The sequence below is a fragment of the Medicago sativa genome, chromosome 7, assembly GCF_051527215.1.
Source record: "Medicago sativa cultivar Bolivia chromosome 7, Bolivia_mono, whole genome shotgun sequence".
Lineage (NCBI taxonomy): Eukaryota > Viridiplantae > Streptophyta > Magnoliopsida > Fabales > Fabaceae > Medicago > Medicago sativa.
The window spans coordinates 104,356,458-104,375,610 of NC_140755.1; the positions used below are offsets into that span (position 1 = coordinate 104,356,458).

The 19,153-nt window shown below is 36.3% G+C and overlaps 1 protein-coding gene across 1 annotated transcript; it reads left to right on the forward strand.

Annotated features, from left to right (window-relative positions):
• The first annotated feature begins 17,246 nt into the window (after positions 1–17,246).
• Positions 17,247–18,005, forward strand: LOC146911697 (Integrase-type DNA-binding superfamily protein). The gene has a single exon (XM_085727352.1). It carries the CDS (start codon positions 17,385–17,387, stop codon positions 17,883–17,885), a length of 501 nt encoding a protein of 166 aa, XP_085583478.1. The 5' UTR covers positions 17,247–17,384; the 3' UTR covers positions 17,886–18,005.
• The last annotated feature ends 1,148 nt before the right edge of the window (positions 18,006–19,153 follow it).

Sequence of the window (19,153 nt, forward strand, 5' to 3'; positions counted from 1 at the left end):
TTTTCGAATCCAATAGACAGCTTTTGCATTGATGATTCTTCAATTCTTGATTCTTTGCAAATCCAGTTGATATTCAGCTTCTGGTGAAATGGCTTCTGATGAGGCAGCTTCTGATGATGCAGCTTCTGATGAGATGACTTCTGCAGCTTCTGATGATGCAGCTTCTGATGATGTGACTTCTGGACCTCTTGTCTTCAGGAGCACTATTCTTCAGGAGCAGCTTACTTCAGGAGCGCTATTTCTTCAGGAGCAGCTTGACTTCAGGAGCGCTTTTTCTTTAGGAGCAAGTTGCCTTCAGGAGCGTCCAAGCTTCAAATTTTTGTTGTTTCCATAGCTCTTTATTTGCTCATTCAGAACCAATGATGATGTAACTTTATAATTATGGTCCTGTACACTTGAACAAATATTAGCTAATCCAATTTACAATTTTTAATACCTTGTTATCATCAAAACTCTTTAAGGTTTATTGTTAAACACATTTTGTTCCAACAATCTCCCCCTTTTTGATGATGACAAACAAAAGTATTTAAAATTGATCAATTGTTGTTAATCTAATTAACAAGTTGACTTTGGGGTTCTGAGGTTTGTAAGCTCAGAATCTGAGGTTTGTAAGCTCAAACTCCCCCTGAGTCTGATAGTCTTTAAGGTGAGGTTTGTAAGCTCCCCCTAAGTTCTATCCAGGTTAATTAAATTCATTTTGCGCGCAATAATTATTATCAGAGCTTAAAAGCAAAACTGAATCAATGAAAGAATTTACTTATAGATAAGAAGAATGGTTCAATTAACTTTACTTGAATTTTGATACTCCTTCGTTCATTCATAGCTTATACCAATAAGGTAAAAACATAGAAGTTTTTCAAAAATTTCAAATGCCATTAATGGGGCTCAGAGCCTTTAAATACTTGTCACATATACTCCCCCTTTTGTCATTATCAAAAAAAATTAAAAAAAAAATAAAAAAATCTAAGCACAAAATACAAAAAGATATGAGAAAAACTCAAACGTGAGAGAGTATACTAAGCAATGAACTAAATAAATCAGAGCAAAAATCATGTATATTCAATTGTCAGAAGCAGCTAAACAGTCAGAATCAGTAAGCATTCAGAAGCAAAGAGAATTAAAACAGAATGGTTTCAGAAGCAAGGACTAGGAATTCAAAACAAACAACAAACAAAAAGAAAAACACAAGGGTGTGCAACTAAGTGTTGGTTTGATGTTGTTTCTTCATCTCCTCCATTTCTTCAATCTTCTTCTGCAACAGTTCTTCAAGCTGTTGTTGCCTCTGGAGAAGAGCCTGTTCCCTTTCCTTAGCTTCTTGCTGCTGCTGTGCCATCTGTTTCTTCAGAAGCTTACACAACCTTGCTTCTCTGGTCAAGTAATCCGTTTCTAAAAAGAAAGGCTGGTTTGCCAGGAGCAGTGTAGAACTTCTTATTCTGAGACTCTGATTCAGATGCTCCATTAACTTCCTGACAGAAGCTTCCTTGCTTCTGATGCACTTAGCCCTTAAGCTTTCAATTAGCTCAGTTGCCCGGTTCTGAAGTGATGCACATGAGTCTTCATATGCACTTGTGAGATCAATTGTCCTTCGTTGATCCACAAGATTAAGCAATTGACTAAGGATTGTCTGAAGCTCAGAATTGATATATCCAGATTCCAGGATGTTTGTGGGTGGATGTTCAAGGATTTCAAGATCAGAATCACTGATTTCTAAGTCTTGAATAGGGTTAGGAACTGGAATGGTAAGGTGTGTTTGTGTGTTAGAAGATGAGGGCTGGTCAGAATCAATGTGTGTGGTGGAGGTTGAGGCTTGAACATTGACTAGAGAGATGTCAACATCCATGGGAGTTGGTTCAGGAGAGTGTTCAGGTAAAGGTTGAAATTCAGTTTCAGATGGTGGTTGTTGTGGTGAAGTTGATGTTTGAGTGTTGAGTTGGGGGTCAATGGTAGCTGTTGGTGATTGTGGGGGTGTTGTGGGTTTATGTGGTTCAGGTGTTTGTTGATGAGGGTTTTCTGAAACAACATTTTCAGAAGCAGCTGCTTCTGGAGTTGTTTCAGAGGCTTTTTCTGAGGTGGATTTGTCTATGGGTAACTCACCTGAGTAATGGAGAGCAAGATTGTCTAAGACAGAAGTGTCTTCTATTGGTTCAGGTACAGATGTTGAAAAAGGTGAAATGGGGATAGAGGTGACTGGAATCTGAATTACCTGATCTGCAGGGCCAGCTTCAGAAGTGATCTCTTGTGGATCAGCAGCTTGAGGAACTACTTCTGAAGTTCCCTCTTCTGGAGCATTTTCAAACATGAGCATCATATCGTCTTCCTCATTGTCTTCAGTGGGCTTACCAGCAATGGCTCTTACTTCAGCCAATTTATCTTTGTAGAACCTATCACAATCTTCCAATCCCAAGGCCTTGAGCTTTTCATCTCTTTGATGAGTGTATTGTGCTTTTAGATCCTTTTTGTCTGCAATAAGTTCAGAAGCACGTTCATCTGCCATCCTTTTCCTTATTGGAGTCATCTCAACCATAGGACTCACAAGTTGAAGGGGAGCCTTCTTCTTCTTCAGCTTGGGATCAGCCTCTTCTTTTTCCATTTCTTCGAGAGCTTCCTCCAGCTGCTCTTGAGTGATTACCAAGTCTGCCTTACCTTTTCTTCTCTTCTGAGGAATAGAAGCAGCACCAATCTTCTGCATCTTTCCTTTAGTAGGAGCAGCATCAGATTCAGAACTAGTTCTGGCCCTTTTTCCTTTAGGTGCATCAGAAACAGCAGTTTCTGACACAGCAACTGCTTTGGCCTTCTTGCCTTTTCCTTTAGCAAGAGCAGCTTCCTCCTGAGACCTCGCATCTTCCTCCAAGACGTACTCAGCTACTAATCTAGCTAAGTGTTCAGGATTACTTTCCTTAACTATGGAAGGAAAGTCTCTGATAATCTCAGATTCTTCTGTGGTCAACTCCAACCATTTCTCATCTTTAGGAGCTTCTTTGAAGAACTTCATAGAGTGTAAGCTCCTGCTACTGATAGTCCTTTCAGCAGTAGAGACTTTGAAACATTTATCAGAAGCACTCCTTGTCCTTTTTAAGAACTCCAGCACCCTTCCTTGATGAAAGATTTCAGACAGCAATCTTCCATAGGGTACTTGTTTTCTTCCTCTGATAGTGCTTTCATTTATGGCCCAGCAGAGATGATCCATTACATATCTTGGGAAGTTTATCTTTTCCAAAATAGCCATGAAGTAAATTGCTAGCTTCTGTTGATTGTTGGGTTGGTCAGATCCTCCTGCTCTTTGAAAGAAGCAATCATTACTGAATTTCACCAACATCCTGTTGTGAATCTCCATTTCAGAAGGCTTTGCATCCTTCTTCCCACCCAAAAGAGTGTTGTAGTAACCTTGTAGCAGGACATCTTCCTTCCTGACTATTTCTTGGAATCTTCCCTCTGCATGCCTTCTACAAGCTTTAGCTATAACTTCCTCAGTGATGGTTATAGGAATGCCCATCACTTCAGACCTTATTTCTAAGCTGTCAAATGATGTAGGATTCATATCCATGACCATTTTCCCTTTCTTTGACCCAGCTTGTTTGCTTACAACTTTTGCAGGCTTTTCATTGTACACTTCAGCTTTTAACCAAAAGTCCTTGACCAAATTCACATATGTTGGCCCATTTAGCATTCTGAAATACTCAGACAGCTCCTGTGTTTCTATTAAGCCTTCCATGTTTACTTCGTACTTCTTGAGTGAAGTAAAATCCACTGGTGACTCTATTTGGACTATCAAGGATTCCCATGGAATATCCATAGTCTTTTCTTTGTAGATGGACCCAGATTCTGATACGCTTTGCTTGTTTGAAGTAGATTCTGAAACTTTTCGTTGCGAGCTTGATGATGCCATTTGATGATTGACGAAGATTTGAAGAAGATGAAGATTTTTAGGGTTCTAAGGTTGAGAGAATGCGCTTACTTCGCAAACGGTTTGAGAGCAAATGTGTTTGTTGTGAGTGAGTAGTGTGTGAATTGACAAAGTGTTAAAAGTAAAACGATTGCAATTCAAAAGAGACAAACAAACATAACATTAATGACAGAATTGGGGGCGCGTGAAAAGTACTTTCAAAGCTTTTAAATCATCATTGCCCTTTTAGTTATACACCAACACATACAGGCCACGTAAGAAGTTCACAGAGTAACTACCAAGTTAGTGGGCCAGAAGTTACTTTAAAAAGTAACTCCTAACGTTTCCACTAATCCAACTATTCAGAAGCAACAAATCCAGCTTCTGGACTTCAGATGCTGATGTCATCATCAGAAGCGAGTTTTCCTCAGAACCTCAATAAAGAGCTTCTGATGGACTACTGCTTCTGAACTAACTTCAGAACCTAAAATCCTATTCAGGAGCAAGCAAACATTTAATCAGACACGAAGTGCATGTTCAAATTTTTCTTAATAAAATCAAATCTTTCAACAGTTAAAGGCTTAGTAAATATATCAGCCCATTGATTTTCAGTATCAATGAATTGTATATCTAAAATTCCTTTTTGAACATAATCTCTGATAAAATGGTGTTTGATTTCAATGTGCTTAGCTCTTGAATGCAAAATTGGATTTTTAGACAAACAAATAGCAGCAGTATTATCACAATAAATGGGAATACTGTTAGCAGTTATCTGATAATCTTCCAACTGATGTTTCATCCAAAGTAGTTGTGTACAACAACTTGCAGCTGAAATGTATTCTGCTTCTGCTGTAGACATAGCAATAGTTGTTTGTTTTTTGCTAGCCCAGGATATAAGATTATCACCCAGAAATTGACAATTGCCACTGGTTGATTTTCTTTCAATCCTATCACCAGCATAATCAGCATCACAGAATCCAATTAGCTTATAATCTAAGGATTTCCTATAAAGGAGTCCAAGATTAGTTGTTCCCTTCAAATACCTGAAGATTCTCTTGACAGCAGTCATATGAGATTCTCTAGGATCTGATTGGAATCTTGCACACAAGCATACACTGAATAAAATATCTGGCCTAGATGCAGTGAGGTATAACAAAGAACCAATCATACCTCTATACAGCTTCTGATCTACTTTAGCTCCTTCATCTTCTTTGCTCAGGTTGCACGTAGGATGCATTGGAGTGTTCATCACTTTACAATCTTCAAGTTTGAACTTCTTCAGAAGCTCCTTTGTGTACTTTGATTGATGAACATAGACTCCATCTTTGCATTGATTGATTTGAATGCCAAGGAAGAACTTCAGCTCTCCCATCATGCTCATTTCAAATTCATCCTGCATTAACTCAGAAAATTCCTTGCAAAGAGATGCATTAGTAGAACCAAATATTATATCATCAACATATATTTGCACAACAAGAATATCTTTCCCAAGGGTCCTTCTGAAGAGTGTAGTGTCAACCTGTCCTCTCTTAAAATCATTTTTGATTAAGAAATTACTTAGTCTATCATACCAAGCTCTGGGAGCTTGTTTCAAGCCATATAGTGATTTCTTCAATTTAAAAACATGGTCAGGATATTTAATATCCTCAAATCCAGGAGGTTGCTTAACATACACTTCTTCTTCTATGACACCATTGAGAAATGCACTCTTGACATCCATCTGATATAATATTATGCCATGATTAACTGCATAGGAAAGAAGTAACCTGATTGCTTCCAATCTTGCAACTGGAGCAAACGTTTCAGTGTAATCAATGCCTTCTTGTTGACTATACCCTTGTGCAACAAGTCTGGCTTTGTTTCTTGTTACTTCACCTTGCTCATTCAGCTTGTTTCTGAATACCCATTTTGTTCCAATAATGTTCTTGTGCTGAGGTTTGGGTACCAGATCCCACACATCATTTCTTTGAAATTGATTCAACTCTTCTTGCATAGCTAGGATCCATCCATCATCTGAGAGTGCTTCATCAACTGTTGTAGGTTCAATCATTGAGATTAGTCCAATCATTGACTCTTCTTGTCTGAAATGTGATCTTGTTCTTCTTGGACTATCTTTGTTTCCAGTGATTAGCTCCTCAGGATGTGAAGACTTGTGTTTGAATGTGTTTCTGGGAGGATCTTCTTGATGTGAGCCATCTTGTGCTTTATCAGAAGCAGTTTCATCTTGCGCTTCTGATGTGGGTTCAGCTTCTGGACTATCTTCAGACTCAGCTATCTGATCAGGTTCTGGAGTAGCTTCAGGAACCTGTATCTCTGCAAAACTTTCACCCTGCTTTGAAGTTTTATCTTCAAGCTCCTTGTCATCAAATTTAACGTGCATAGATTCTTCAACACAGAGTGTTTCTGAATTATACACTCTGTATGCCTTTGACCTTTCAGAGTAACCTAAAAAGATTCCTCTTTGGGCCTTGGCATCAAATTTCTTTAGGTAGAGCTTGTTGTTCAGAATGTAACAAGTACATCCAAATTGATGAAAGTAAGAGATATTGGGTTTTCTTCCTTTAAAGAGTTCATATGCTGTTTTCTCCAAAATAGGTCTAATATAGATCCTGTTTTGAACATAGCATGCTGTATTCACTGCTTCTGCCCAAAAATGTTTTGGTAAATGGTTTTCATGAATCATGGTTCTGGCCATTTCTTGTAAAGTTCTATTCTTTCTCTCTACAACTCCATTTTGTTGTGGTGTTCTAGGAGAAGAGAATTCATGGAAAATTCCATGTTTTTCACAAAAAGCTTCAAATGGCTCATTTTCAAATTCTCCACCATGATCACTTCTGACTTTCAAAATTTTTGATTCTTTTTCAGATTGAATTTGAGTGCAGAAGCTACTGAATACATCACACGCAACATATTTACTCTTTATGAATTTCACCCAAGTCCATCTGCTGTAATCATCAACAATGACTAATCCATATCTACTTCCATATAAGGATGCAGTACTTACTGGTCCAAATAAATCAATATGGAGTAATTCTAAAGATCTTGAGGTTGAGACAATGTCTTTGGTTTTAAAAGATGATTTCACAATTTTCCCTCTCTGACATGCACCACAAAGTGCATCTGAATGATAGTCAATGTCTGGTAGCCCTTTCACAAGTTGTAACTTACTAAGCTTAGAGATTAACCTCCAGTTAGCATGTCCCAACCTTCTGTGCCACATCCATTTCTTATCATTCACTGATAGTAGGCAGATCACCTTCTGATCAGCCAGTTCAGAAAAATTGATTTTATAGACATTGTCAACTCTCTTTCCCTTGAACACAATGGATTTGTCTTTCTTGTTGATTACTGTACAGTTGGGTTTTTCAAAAAGCACATCATAACCATTATCACAAAATTGACTTATGCTCAAAAGGTTATGTTCAAGACCATCTACCAACCATACATTATTAATTGAGGTAGAGGAATTACCAATAGTTCCTGTACCTATGATCCTGCCTGACTGGTTGCCTCCAAATTTCACATTTCCTCCCTCTTTCATTGTTAGGCTGAGGAACATGGACTTGTCTCCTGTCATGTGTCTTGAGCAACCGCTGTCTAGGTACCATGATCTTTGCTTTGGCACTGCTCTTAGACATACCTGCATCATTGACATTTTTAGATTTAGGTACCCATTGTTCTATGGGTCCTGGAAGGTTAGTACTTAAGGCTTTACTCTTCACTTCTTGTACCTTGTGCTGTGAGTTGGGTTGCTTCTGATTAACCATCACCTTAGGTTTTGGTACTTCAGAAGCAGCAACTGTCTTCTTCTGAAACTTAGACTTCAGAACCCCAGATTTTGGTTTCACCAGACTCTGAGGAATAGGTTCTGATCTTTTCAGGATCCTAACCTTTGAAGTTTTGGAATCAGATTTGATCATAGCCTTTGACTTAGAGTTCTTTGGCTTTGAAGTAATCTTAGCCTTAAAACTGGAAGCTTCAGGTTCTGATTGAACAACAGTTTCCAACTCAGCCCCTTCTGGTACAAAGAATGTTTTCAGACCTTCCTTGATGCATTCACAACAAGACTTTAGATTGGTTTTCTCCAGTTTCACTTCTGGAAAACCAATTCCTCTGCCATTGTTCTTGTAAATGCTATAAATCATAGAAGCCACTCTGCTTCTGTCAATGCCAGATATAATGAAGTCTTCAAGAGCAATTTCATGATTACTTAAAGGTTTTTCATTACACTTTTCTTGTAGCTTCTGACATAAGAACCTGAGCTGGTCTTCATATGTTTTACACATGAAGTCAAAGCCCCTAAGTCCCTGTTCAGAAGCTTTCAGATCCAATAGAGTTGATTTTTGCTGTTGTACCAAATCAGCATATTTTTCTTTTAAATCCTTCAACTCATTGGTTCTTACTTCAAAATGTGTAAGAAGTTCTTTAAGTGACTCAACAAGTTCATCTCTGGGAATTTTGGAATATACCTCATTTTCATCTTCTGAGTCTGAATCTGATCCAGCTTCTGAAGTTGCTGTTGCTACCAACCCAACAGCTACCTTTGCATCTTCATCAGCTTCCTCTTTATCAGATCCAGATTCACTACCCAAATCATCCCAGGTTGCCATTAAACTCTGCTTAATCTGCTTCTTGAGTTTGCTTGGTTTGAAGGTAGACCTCTTTGACTTGTCCTTTGACTTTTCTCTTTGAAGATCAGGGCATTCAGCAATGAAGTGACCTGGCTTCTTACAGTTGAAGCATCCCTTCTGATCTTCTTTCCTTGAGCTTCTGGAGTTACCCCTTCTGGAGAGAAACTTTCTGTTCTTCTTGGCCAGATATTGAAGTCTGTTTGAGAGCATGGCCATTTCTGCAGCATCTGGTTCAGAATCTGAACTTGACTGTTCTTCCTCTTCAGATTCAACCACTTTGAGAGCTTTTGATGACTTGCCTTTGGATGGAAGAGCTATTGATTTACTCTTCTTAGTAGACTCATGTTCATTAAGACTTAACTCATGAACTTTGAGAGAACTAACAAGATCTTCGACACTTAAAGTGTTTAAATCTTTAGCTTCCTCAATGGCAGTCACTTTTGGTCTCCATCTGGCAGGTAAGCTTCTGAGTATCTTGCTTACATGATCAGAAGCAACATAGCTCTTCTTTAGAATCTGTAGACCAGAAACTAAGGTTTGAAACCTTGAGTACATCTCCTCAATAGTTTCATCATCCTTCATTTTGAATAACTCATACTGATGTACAAGCAGGAGAGCCTTTGCTTCTTTGACCTTCTTGCTCCCTTCATAATTTGAACAGAGAGAAGCAAACATAGCTTTAGCAGTGGATTTGTCACTCATCTTCATGTATTCTGCTTTGGGTATGGCAGTGACAAGAGCTCCTCTGATAATATGATGCTTCTTGTAAAGTTTCCTCAGTTCTGGAGTATGTTTCTTTCTATCCACAGCAGCTCCTTCTTCATCAAGGACTAAACTACCAACGCCGTCTTCCAGAATATCCCACAATTCTTCATCTAGGCTCATGATGTAACTGTAAAAATTGGTCTTCCACCAAGAGAACTCTTCAGCATCTCCATTGAACTTTGGAATTTTTCCAACACTGGTTTTCTTACTATCACTATAATCATGTGAGACATTTTTATAGCTAGTATCACCATCAGGAGGAGGAGTAGTCATGTTTTTCTCAGATCTTTGACTGTTGCACGGTTAAGTGATACACAACAGACCAAGGCTCTAGATACCAATTGAAGGTGAGAAAAAACACAAGAAGGGGGGTTGAATTGTGTTTTTGGAAAATTCTTCGTTTCTCCTAAAAACTGAACACACTGATCAGAAGCTAAGTGAGACAGCTTCTGAAGTGATAATCAGAATCTAAATGCAGCGGAATAAATCAGAGAGAGAGAAGAAGAACGACACAAAGCAATTATACTGGTTCCTTCCACAATCCGGAAGTAGTCCAGTCCCCCTTGCACTTCCAAGGAGATTTCACTATGAGTAATATCTGATTACAAATGCTCAAGCACACAAGCAAGAGACTTCCAATGCTCAAGCACACAAGCAAGAGACTTCCTTTGCTCAAGAACACAATCAAGAGACTTCCTGCTCAAGCACAACTGCAAGAGACTTCCTAACTAAACAAAATTACACAGAAAATTGTTTAAGGTTGAACACTTGATATACAATCAGAGGTGCTCACAATACAAATCAGATACAGACTCAATGGACTTAAGAATTTCTAAGATATGACTTTGAGACACAGAAATTCTAAGTGAATGCAGAACAATTTCAGCAGAGGTTTGGTACTTGTGAAAATCTTTTTGAGTCTTTCGTTCAGCGTTCTTGCATTGCCAATTCTCTAGGTCTTCACTCCTTTATATAGAGGTGTGAAAGAGACGTTGTGAAATTGCCAGCACACCAAAGAGTCGTTGTTGAAGCTTGATCTTTCACCAATGATCTTTTGCCTGATTTGGTTGTTGTCCTATGAAGAACCAATTTGAAATCCATTCCTTATCCAAAGGAACATCTATGCAGGCGAGACCGTATTCTGGAGCTGTTTTCTTGTCTTGAAGTGCAGACACAAAACAGAGTAGTGGAGAACGTGGTTGTACAATTCGTACAAAGTACAATGTCAACGCTTTCGTCCAAATTGCAAACACATGCCTTCAAACACCTTTGAAATGACCGTTGCAAACTCCACTAATCCTTTGTTTGTGTTTTCGAATCCAATAGACAGCTTTTGCATTGATGATTCTTCAATTCTTGATTCTTTGCAAATCCAGTTGATATTCAGCTTCTGGTGAAATGGCTTCTGATGAGGCAGCTTCTGATGATGCAGCTTCTGATGAGATGACTTCTGCAGCTTCTGATGATGCAGCTTCTGATGATGTGACTTCTGGACCTCTTGTCTTCAGGAGCACTATTCTTCAGGAGCAGCTTACTTCAGGAGCGCTATTTCTTCAGGAGCAGCTTGACTTCAGGAGCGCTTTTTCTTTAGGAGCAAGTTGCCTTCAGGAGCGTCCAAGCTTCAAATTTTTGTTGTTTCCATAGCTCTTTATTTGCTCATTCAGAACCAATGATGATGTAACTTTATAATTATGGTCCTGTACACTTGAACAAATATTAGCTAATCCAATTTACAATTTTTAATACCTTGTTATCATCAAAACTCTTTAAGGTTTATTGTTAAACACATTTTGTTCCAACACAGCATTGTCCCCCGTGTAGTGTGGATAGAACTGGGCCAGCTCCACAAACTTTGCTGCATACTCTGTCACCGACATGTTTCCTTGCTTTAGCTCAAGGAACTCGATCTCTTTTCTCCCGCGAACATCCTCAGGAAAGTATCTGTTTAGGAATTCTCTCTTGAACACAACCCAAGTAATAACTGCATCATCCTGCTCTAGGGTAGGTTGGAGGCTCACCCACCAGTCATCAGCTTCCTCAGCCAGCATATGCGTTCCAAAACGCACCTTCTGATCATCGGTACATTGCATAACTCTGAAAATTCTCTCAACCTCCTTGAGCCACGTCTGTGCTCCATCAGGGTCGTACCTTCCTTTGAAGGTAGGAGGATGATTTCTCGGAAAGGTCTCCAACATCCTCACATCCGCATTCGCACCAGCACCAGCATTTGGATGTTGTCCCACAGCTTGGGCTACAGCTTCCAAAGCAGCAGCAATCGCAGCATCATTTCTTCCAGCCACTCTAGTCCTCTTGTAGCAAATAAGATTCGCAGCCTCCAGGTCTCTTCTCTGCACAACACACAACATTTAGAATAACATAATAATGGTATTCCAATTGCTAAATGACACAACTTGACTCACTACTTGGCCGAACGGACCGACCTGCTCTGATACCAATTGTAACACCCCGTTTTCCCAACATAAAAATTTCATTTAAAATCAGAGTATTTTAATCACAACGGAATGTCACATACTTCATTTAAATCATAAAATGGATAATAATAATTATCCTTCAAAATCAACATCATGAAAAATCTTAAACTATTGCAGCGGAAAATAGTTCAACATTTAAAGTCTTGGCACGCAGGCCTTATTGAAAAATCTCATAAAATTAGTTCATAAAAGAGACACGTAAGGAATAGAAGTAAAAGCAAGCCCCCATCCCGTTACGTATCAGAGCACCTAGACACCAACTGAGAGTCCACTCATGAACGCCTCTAATCTTTATTACCTGCACATTACCCACGGTCGAGGCAACATATACGCAGAAGGGGTGAGATTTCATAGTCAATACATTAAGCATATAATCCAATAAAATGCATTTAACAACTTAAACATTAATAACATGTCAACAGTTAACAATCAGTATATTTTTCATTTCATAACAAATACAATCATCAAATATCATTACTAATTTTCATCACAAATCATAATCAACTTAACACTCAGCTTGACGACACAACTCATCTTTGATCATGCAACTCTATCAACTCAACAACAACTCGACAACACAACTCATCTTAGACCATGCAACTCTATCAACTCAACAACAACTTGACAACTTAACATCATGAACTTCTTGATATGCAAATGCATGTGGTACCAATCAACAACAAATGAGCATAATAGGCTCTTCAACGTGTGAGCACAAAGGCTGCCGGGCCTAAAGCCCCCAACTTTAATGAGCACGAAGGCTGCCGGGCCTAAAGCCCCCAACTTTAATGAGCACAAAGGCTGCCGGGCCTAAAGCCCCCAACTTTAATGAGCACAAAGGCTGCCGGGCCTAAAGCCCCCAACTTTAATGAGTATGCAATGGACTCAAACTTCCAGCAACTTAGACGACATCATGAACGACTCATACGACTCATAATCATGGACAACTTCTTAATTTCTTGCAACATAGACCGACTCATGCAATCTCAAGACATTAAAGGTCAGCAGCAATGAACAGCAACAGATTTACAACATATAACAGTGTTGGAATATCTCAACATCATTTAAGGAATGGATTACATCAACATAAATATCATAAAAACATCATAACATTATTCATGCAACATTACTAATCATTTCAGTCATATAAACAAACTTCTGTAACATCTGGAAACATTCTAAATCACCCTCATTCTTACTTCTAAGGTCAGCTCAAGACTATACGTGCGAAAGGATCGCATCGGGACAATTTTGGGCAACTAACAGCCTAACTCGCAGTTGCGAGTAACTTCACTCGCAATGGCGAGCAAAGTGTGCATTCTGGGTTCCTACGTATTTACTCGCAGTGGCGAGTTATTCTGCTCGCAGTTGCGAGCTTACGGGTCACTCGCAGTTGCGAGTTGTGTTGCTCGCAGTTGCGAGTTCTGGGTTCTAGCTCGCAGATGCGAGTGTTCCTGCTCGCAGGTGCGAGCGATGAATGTCAGTACGGCCAGAAACCTAAAAATCACAACTTTTCACCTATATTCATGATTCCTTCATCCAAATAGCATCTAATTATCATCTTAAGTCATATCTAAGGTCTGTACACTAATTTTGCATCAATCTAACATCTGTTCTTGATTCATTCATCAAAATTGATCCTAAACCTAATTCTCAATTCTCACCAAAACTTAACCTAATCATGCTAAATTCATCCTATAGAATTATACCCTTAATAATATTGAAAATTAGTCTCACCCTTACCTGATAATAGCAGAATCGCAGCTCTCCTTGGTTCTTCTCTCTTTCTGACTTTTTTCTCCAAAAACGTACGTACTGCTTTTCTTAACTTATGTCTGTCTATTTATCTCTCCTAATTACTCTTATCACTACTAATTGCTCATCTCACCACACATCCCAATTTTTAATATTTTTATTTTATTTGTCAAATCTTATTTTATTTAATAATAAAATAAGTCATAACAACCTAGCAACTTCACCACAACAAAATACTTCACATTATGCAGTTATAAATCATATAACCCACTCAACTTCATGAATCATAAAATTCACACATATCAATCATGAAAATCACGTAAATCATATATATAAATATATTTTTAAATAATCGAATAATTAAGACGGGCGTTACATGACATGCTGCGTCACCTTTTTTCTGATGACGTGTCACGCTGACTGTATAATTAATTTTATTTTTTTATTGGAGTACACGTGGCATTTGTGATTATTATTTTTAATTAAAAATAAAAAAAAATTAAAAATTTTTAGAAAAATTAATAAAAATGAAAAAAATTCTGAAAAAATAAAAAAAAATACGGAACAAAATTTAAAAACTCTGGAAAAATTAATAAAAATAAAAAATGATTAAAAAATAAAATAATCTGATAAAATGAAACATAATTAAAAAATTCTGAAAAATTAATAAAAATAAAAAATGATTAAAAAATAAAACAATCTGGTAAAATGAAAAATAATGAAAAAATTCTGCAAAAATTAATAAAAATAAAAATAAAATCCTGAAAAGATTAATATATATCTAAGTTTTCTAAAAATTAATATATTTAGGAAAAAATCATATATCCAGAATATTTTCAATAACGGAAAAATGGAAAAAATTCATATTTTATTTTCAAAAGTAAGAAGTTTTATTTTAATCTTTTCCAGAATTTTTTTCGAAAATTTAGTTTTTGTAAATATGATTAATCTTTTTCCAAAAATTTCATTTTTTTAAATATGATATTCTGGAAATTTTTTTTTCGAAAATTTCAATATATATGAATCTTTTCTACAATTTTTTTAAATATTTCCAGATCTTTTTACTATTTTTTTATTTTTATTAATTTTTAACTATTTTTCATTTTACCAGATTTTTTTCATTTTTTTATTTTATTAATTTTTATAGAATTTTTAAATTTTTTCTGTATTTTTTCATTTTTATAATTTTTTTAAGTTTATTTTTCGTTTTTTTAAAATATTTTAAGATTTTTTATTATTTTTATTAAAAAAAACACAAATGCCACGTGTACCTAATAAAAAAATAAAAATAATTATACAGTCAGCGTGCCACGTCATCAGAAAAAGGTGACGCAGTACGCCACCTCAATGAAAACGCACAGTCAGCTGGCCTAGGGGGTATTCTAAAACAAATTTTTTTCACAAGGACGAAATCTGACAAAAAAATTTTACGGGGGAGAAAACCAAAAGTGGCCTATATTACAGGGGTTAAAGACCTCTTAACCCTAATTAATAATGACATATAGATAACATGCATAAAGATGACTCATTCACACAAATTTTGGTTTCTCTACAATCTTCTCAATGTAATTTAGAAAAGGAAAATGCATGTTTATCTGTTTGACGTGGATTAATCAATAATCACTAACCAATCTCCAAAAAAAGTAGCTTAGTCATTAGTATTTTGGTTTCTCTACAATCTTCTCAATGTAATTTAGAAAAGGAAAATGCATGTTTACCTGTTTGACGTGGATTAATCAATAATCACTAACCAATCTCCAAAAAAAGTAGCTTAGTCATTAGTACAAGAAAATATTTAACAGGGTTATTATTAATCGTTTATACACTTAAAATTAAAGTAATTGAGATCACTTTTTCTTTTGAAAATTTGAAAGGATCTCTCCTCTAAATTTTGGGCAGGCCCAAATGTTTTTCGTTTTGGTACAAAGGCAAACCCAGATGTTATATAGCTAGAAAACGTTTATTCTCCTTCAAAAAGAAAACGTATATTTTTTGTGTCAATTAGTAAAAAAACAGTAACCTTAGTGAAAAAAAAAGAGGAGGTAATTTTTTTAGTTACTGTAAAGCTTAATTGGACCCGTAATCAAAACCCACTGAATACTTGATTTTAGCTTTAAAATAAACTAATACAAAAATATGACATGTAATGTAAGACTATAATTTTGTATGGATAAATGAAATACGATTTTGCTATAATTGTAACACTATTTGCTACAAGTAACAAGCTGTATTGTGGATTAAATATAATTATGAATTTCGAAACCATACAGATGATTGAAATTGAAATTAATGAAAGCGTAGATAGAAAAATGATAGGACGATTCATGGTATGCATAAAATAGTGGTCATTTTCAGCAGTGTGTCTCCTAAGCTCAAACTCTAATTGGGAAATTAGATGACATTTGGCAATTAGAATAGTGACATATGGTCCTATGTATTGTTGATATAATTATGAATTAAAGCCATACATATACTTGTATCTACTACCCACCAAAAAGGCTGGAGCGCAAAAAGTAGAAACAGTACTCATCTTGATCTCGTGCAAATGCAACCCTTCAGCGTTTGGCAACCATGCAATGCAATGTAGGAAGGGGCACTTATTATTGGTCCCTCTAGTCCCAACATCAACGTGTGTATGTTATGTTATGCTATCATCGTTTTTAAATGTTCGTACGCTCCTTTTGAGTCCTTTCAATTTCATGTTGTGCGTATCACAACCTTAATTTCCATTTCACATTTCCTTGTCAATGCAGCTTGCAAGCAGCTAGTTATAAAGTTTTCAAATGGATCATAAATATATATGGGACCAGATCTTTTTATTTTATTTCATTTTTGGAGAATGAGTTTTTGCTATAAGTAGTTTTCATTCGGAAATTGTCTTATAATCTTAAACATATATAGAATAATTGAGAAAAACTCAAGTTCCAAATAAAATAAATATAGAGTCGAGGATGAATTTATAAAGTGTGATATTTTGATTTCTCACCGTATAGTTAGTTTTGTATATGATATGTTAAATCTAATATAAAAACATAATATAGCATCATGGTCTATTGATCGATGATCCATCATTTATATAAACTCACCAAATTCATTAGTGTTGGGTGTGAAGAGATAGGAAAAATGAAAATAAATCCTGAAATGAGTTTATAAAGTGACATTTGTAAGATATAGTGTACCGATTCAATTCATATTTTTTAACACATTGTTTTTGTTCCATTTATCTTTGTATAAAAACTGTATTAAGCATCAGCTTCAACACAAGTTGAACCCTAAGCCAGAAAAAAGAATGTTAGGTCACAAGATTTAAACACAAACATAAAAGAAAAAAAGTAGTTAATGAAAAAAAAAATTAATAATGTATATTTCAAAAGTTATTGAATGATGCATAATTTTATATGTAAAAAGTCTATATGTTCACTTGGTTTTTTTTTAATTACTTAAATCATAAAATTAAACTATTTAAAACGCATAAATATTTAAGATGGAGGGAGTAATAACCTTCTTGAATATATAGGGTGAGGTCTAGACTACTTAAAACAAAAACTGTGGTTAAGCTATCCAACAACCAATGAATGTTGGCCACATATATAAATTTATAAGTGGTACAGACAAACTAGTTTTAACTCCACTTACAAATCTTGTTTATGTAGTTCGTGCAATTGCTGGGTGACTTGTCCACAATTCTTAAACAAGCAATCTAAAAAAACCTATGGGTTGGGGGCATATATGTAATCACACATTACCCTTCATTTAATTTAACGTGTAAAGAAGCATATAACATATAATTTGTTTATAAATAAATGTTGGAGACACACTGAAATAGAGTCAAAACGGCTTCAAGTGTAAAATTTGTGAATGGACAATCAACCAACAACATTCATTGAAGATGACAGCCGGAGAAGTGGAACGCGCCACCCTGTCTACCGCGGCGTCCGTAAACGGCGGTGGGGAAAATGGGTATCAGAAATTCGTGAACCTAAGAAGAAATCTCGCATATGGCTAGGATCATTTCCGGTGCCGGAGATGGCTGCGAAAGCCTACGACGTTGCAGTGTATTGCCTGAAAGGCCAAAAAGCGCAACTCAACTTTCCCGACGAGGTGGAGAATCTACCACTTCCGGCTACATGTACGGCCAGAGACATTCAAGCAGCGGCGGCCAAGGCGGCTAGTATGATGAAGGCTTCGTTGGATGAGAAGGGTTGCATTGTGTCTGATGGAGATGATTTTTGGGGTGAGATTGAGTTGCCGGAGCTGATGGAAAGTGAGTCGTCGTGGAGTTGCTCCGGTGATATCATGGCGTGGCCAGAAGTTGAGCTTTTGGCGCAGCAACATTTCATGTCGTCGTCGTGTCTATAATCAGTTGTGCTTAGTGTGGTTGGTCTGTTTCTTGCATATCAATGTATGTTTTACTTCTATTAATTATCTTTATATTGATTGCTATATAATAATATATCATCAATGAATGAGTTATATTTATCATTGGTATATTATTATTATATTTAACTAATGCGTAACATGAACATGTTTGTTTTTTCTAAAATAAGCATGCATGAACAAGTTTTTATGAAGGTTTGATCTGATGATCACTACATAGATTTTAAAATCAAATGCTATGTTTTCCATAATCGTCAGCTAGCATACCTTGATTCTATAAGAAGTATGAATAACCTATTTTTTTCTTTACACAATCAAAAAAATGAAGCCATGGCTTTTTCATACCTTGCACAAAAGGATATACTTCCTAATTAACTTCACCAAAAACTTTTAAAAAGTAAAAACTTATAGAAACGTCTACTTGCTTGAGTGCAGTCGCCCACATGCAGTGCAGTCAAGCTACAATCAAGTACAACTCGAAATAATCAGATCGCAGACGGAAAATTTTAATGAAGTTTTGATTTTATAAAATGTATAAAAAATTTGACGTTGTAATTCAAAACGTTCGATCTTGCAGTTATGGGTCGCCCTCAACACCTGAATTAAGCCTAGCCTAGGCAGCAATACACTCTTACGGTGGGTGTATTCTATATCTAGCATAGTTTAGCCAAATACATTGTTTAAAAATATAGATTAACATAAATTTATAGGGTGGGGCTATATATTTTTCATGGATTGGCTCATGTTCTAAATAAAATGATGACCTTTTTTTTTAGTTAAGTAACCTAGTGGCTAGAGAAATTCACCTTTAAGGTGAATAAGTGGGGTCCGGGGTTCGAACCCCAGCTCCTGCATAAATTGTGCATGATCCCTTACCGAATGAGCTAAGCTCATGGGGACAATCTTCTTCTTTTCATATTGAGCACAACAATAACTAATTTGTAATATGTTTCGTGCCGCAATGCATTGATGTTACGCATGAACTATATACGTTGGGATACATATTTATTACTCCGTCGCATATTTTTTTTTTTTTTTAAGGAGTTGTTCAAGTTAAACCCCGTCATTTCAAATAAACTACTGTTACAATGTTTAATGATGTTATACTCTAGTTACTCTTCAATTAAAACATTAAATGATACTAATAATTAATTTTTTTAATCATTGGTGGCACCACGTTCATGCGGCTCAGGGTGTTTCCATTTTGTATGAATCCCACATAATAACGTGGAGCAACAAAAACTTTGATG

What these genes read in the sequence shown, in the direction of transcription:
- LOC146911697 (XM_085727352.1), top strand. Translation starts at nt 17,385, where the DNA reads ATGGACAATCAACCAACAACATTCATTGAAGATGACAGCCGGAGAAGT.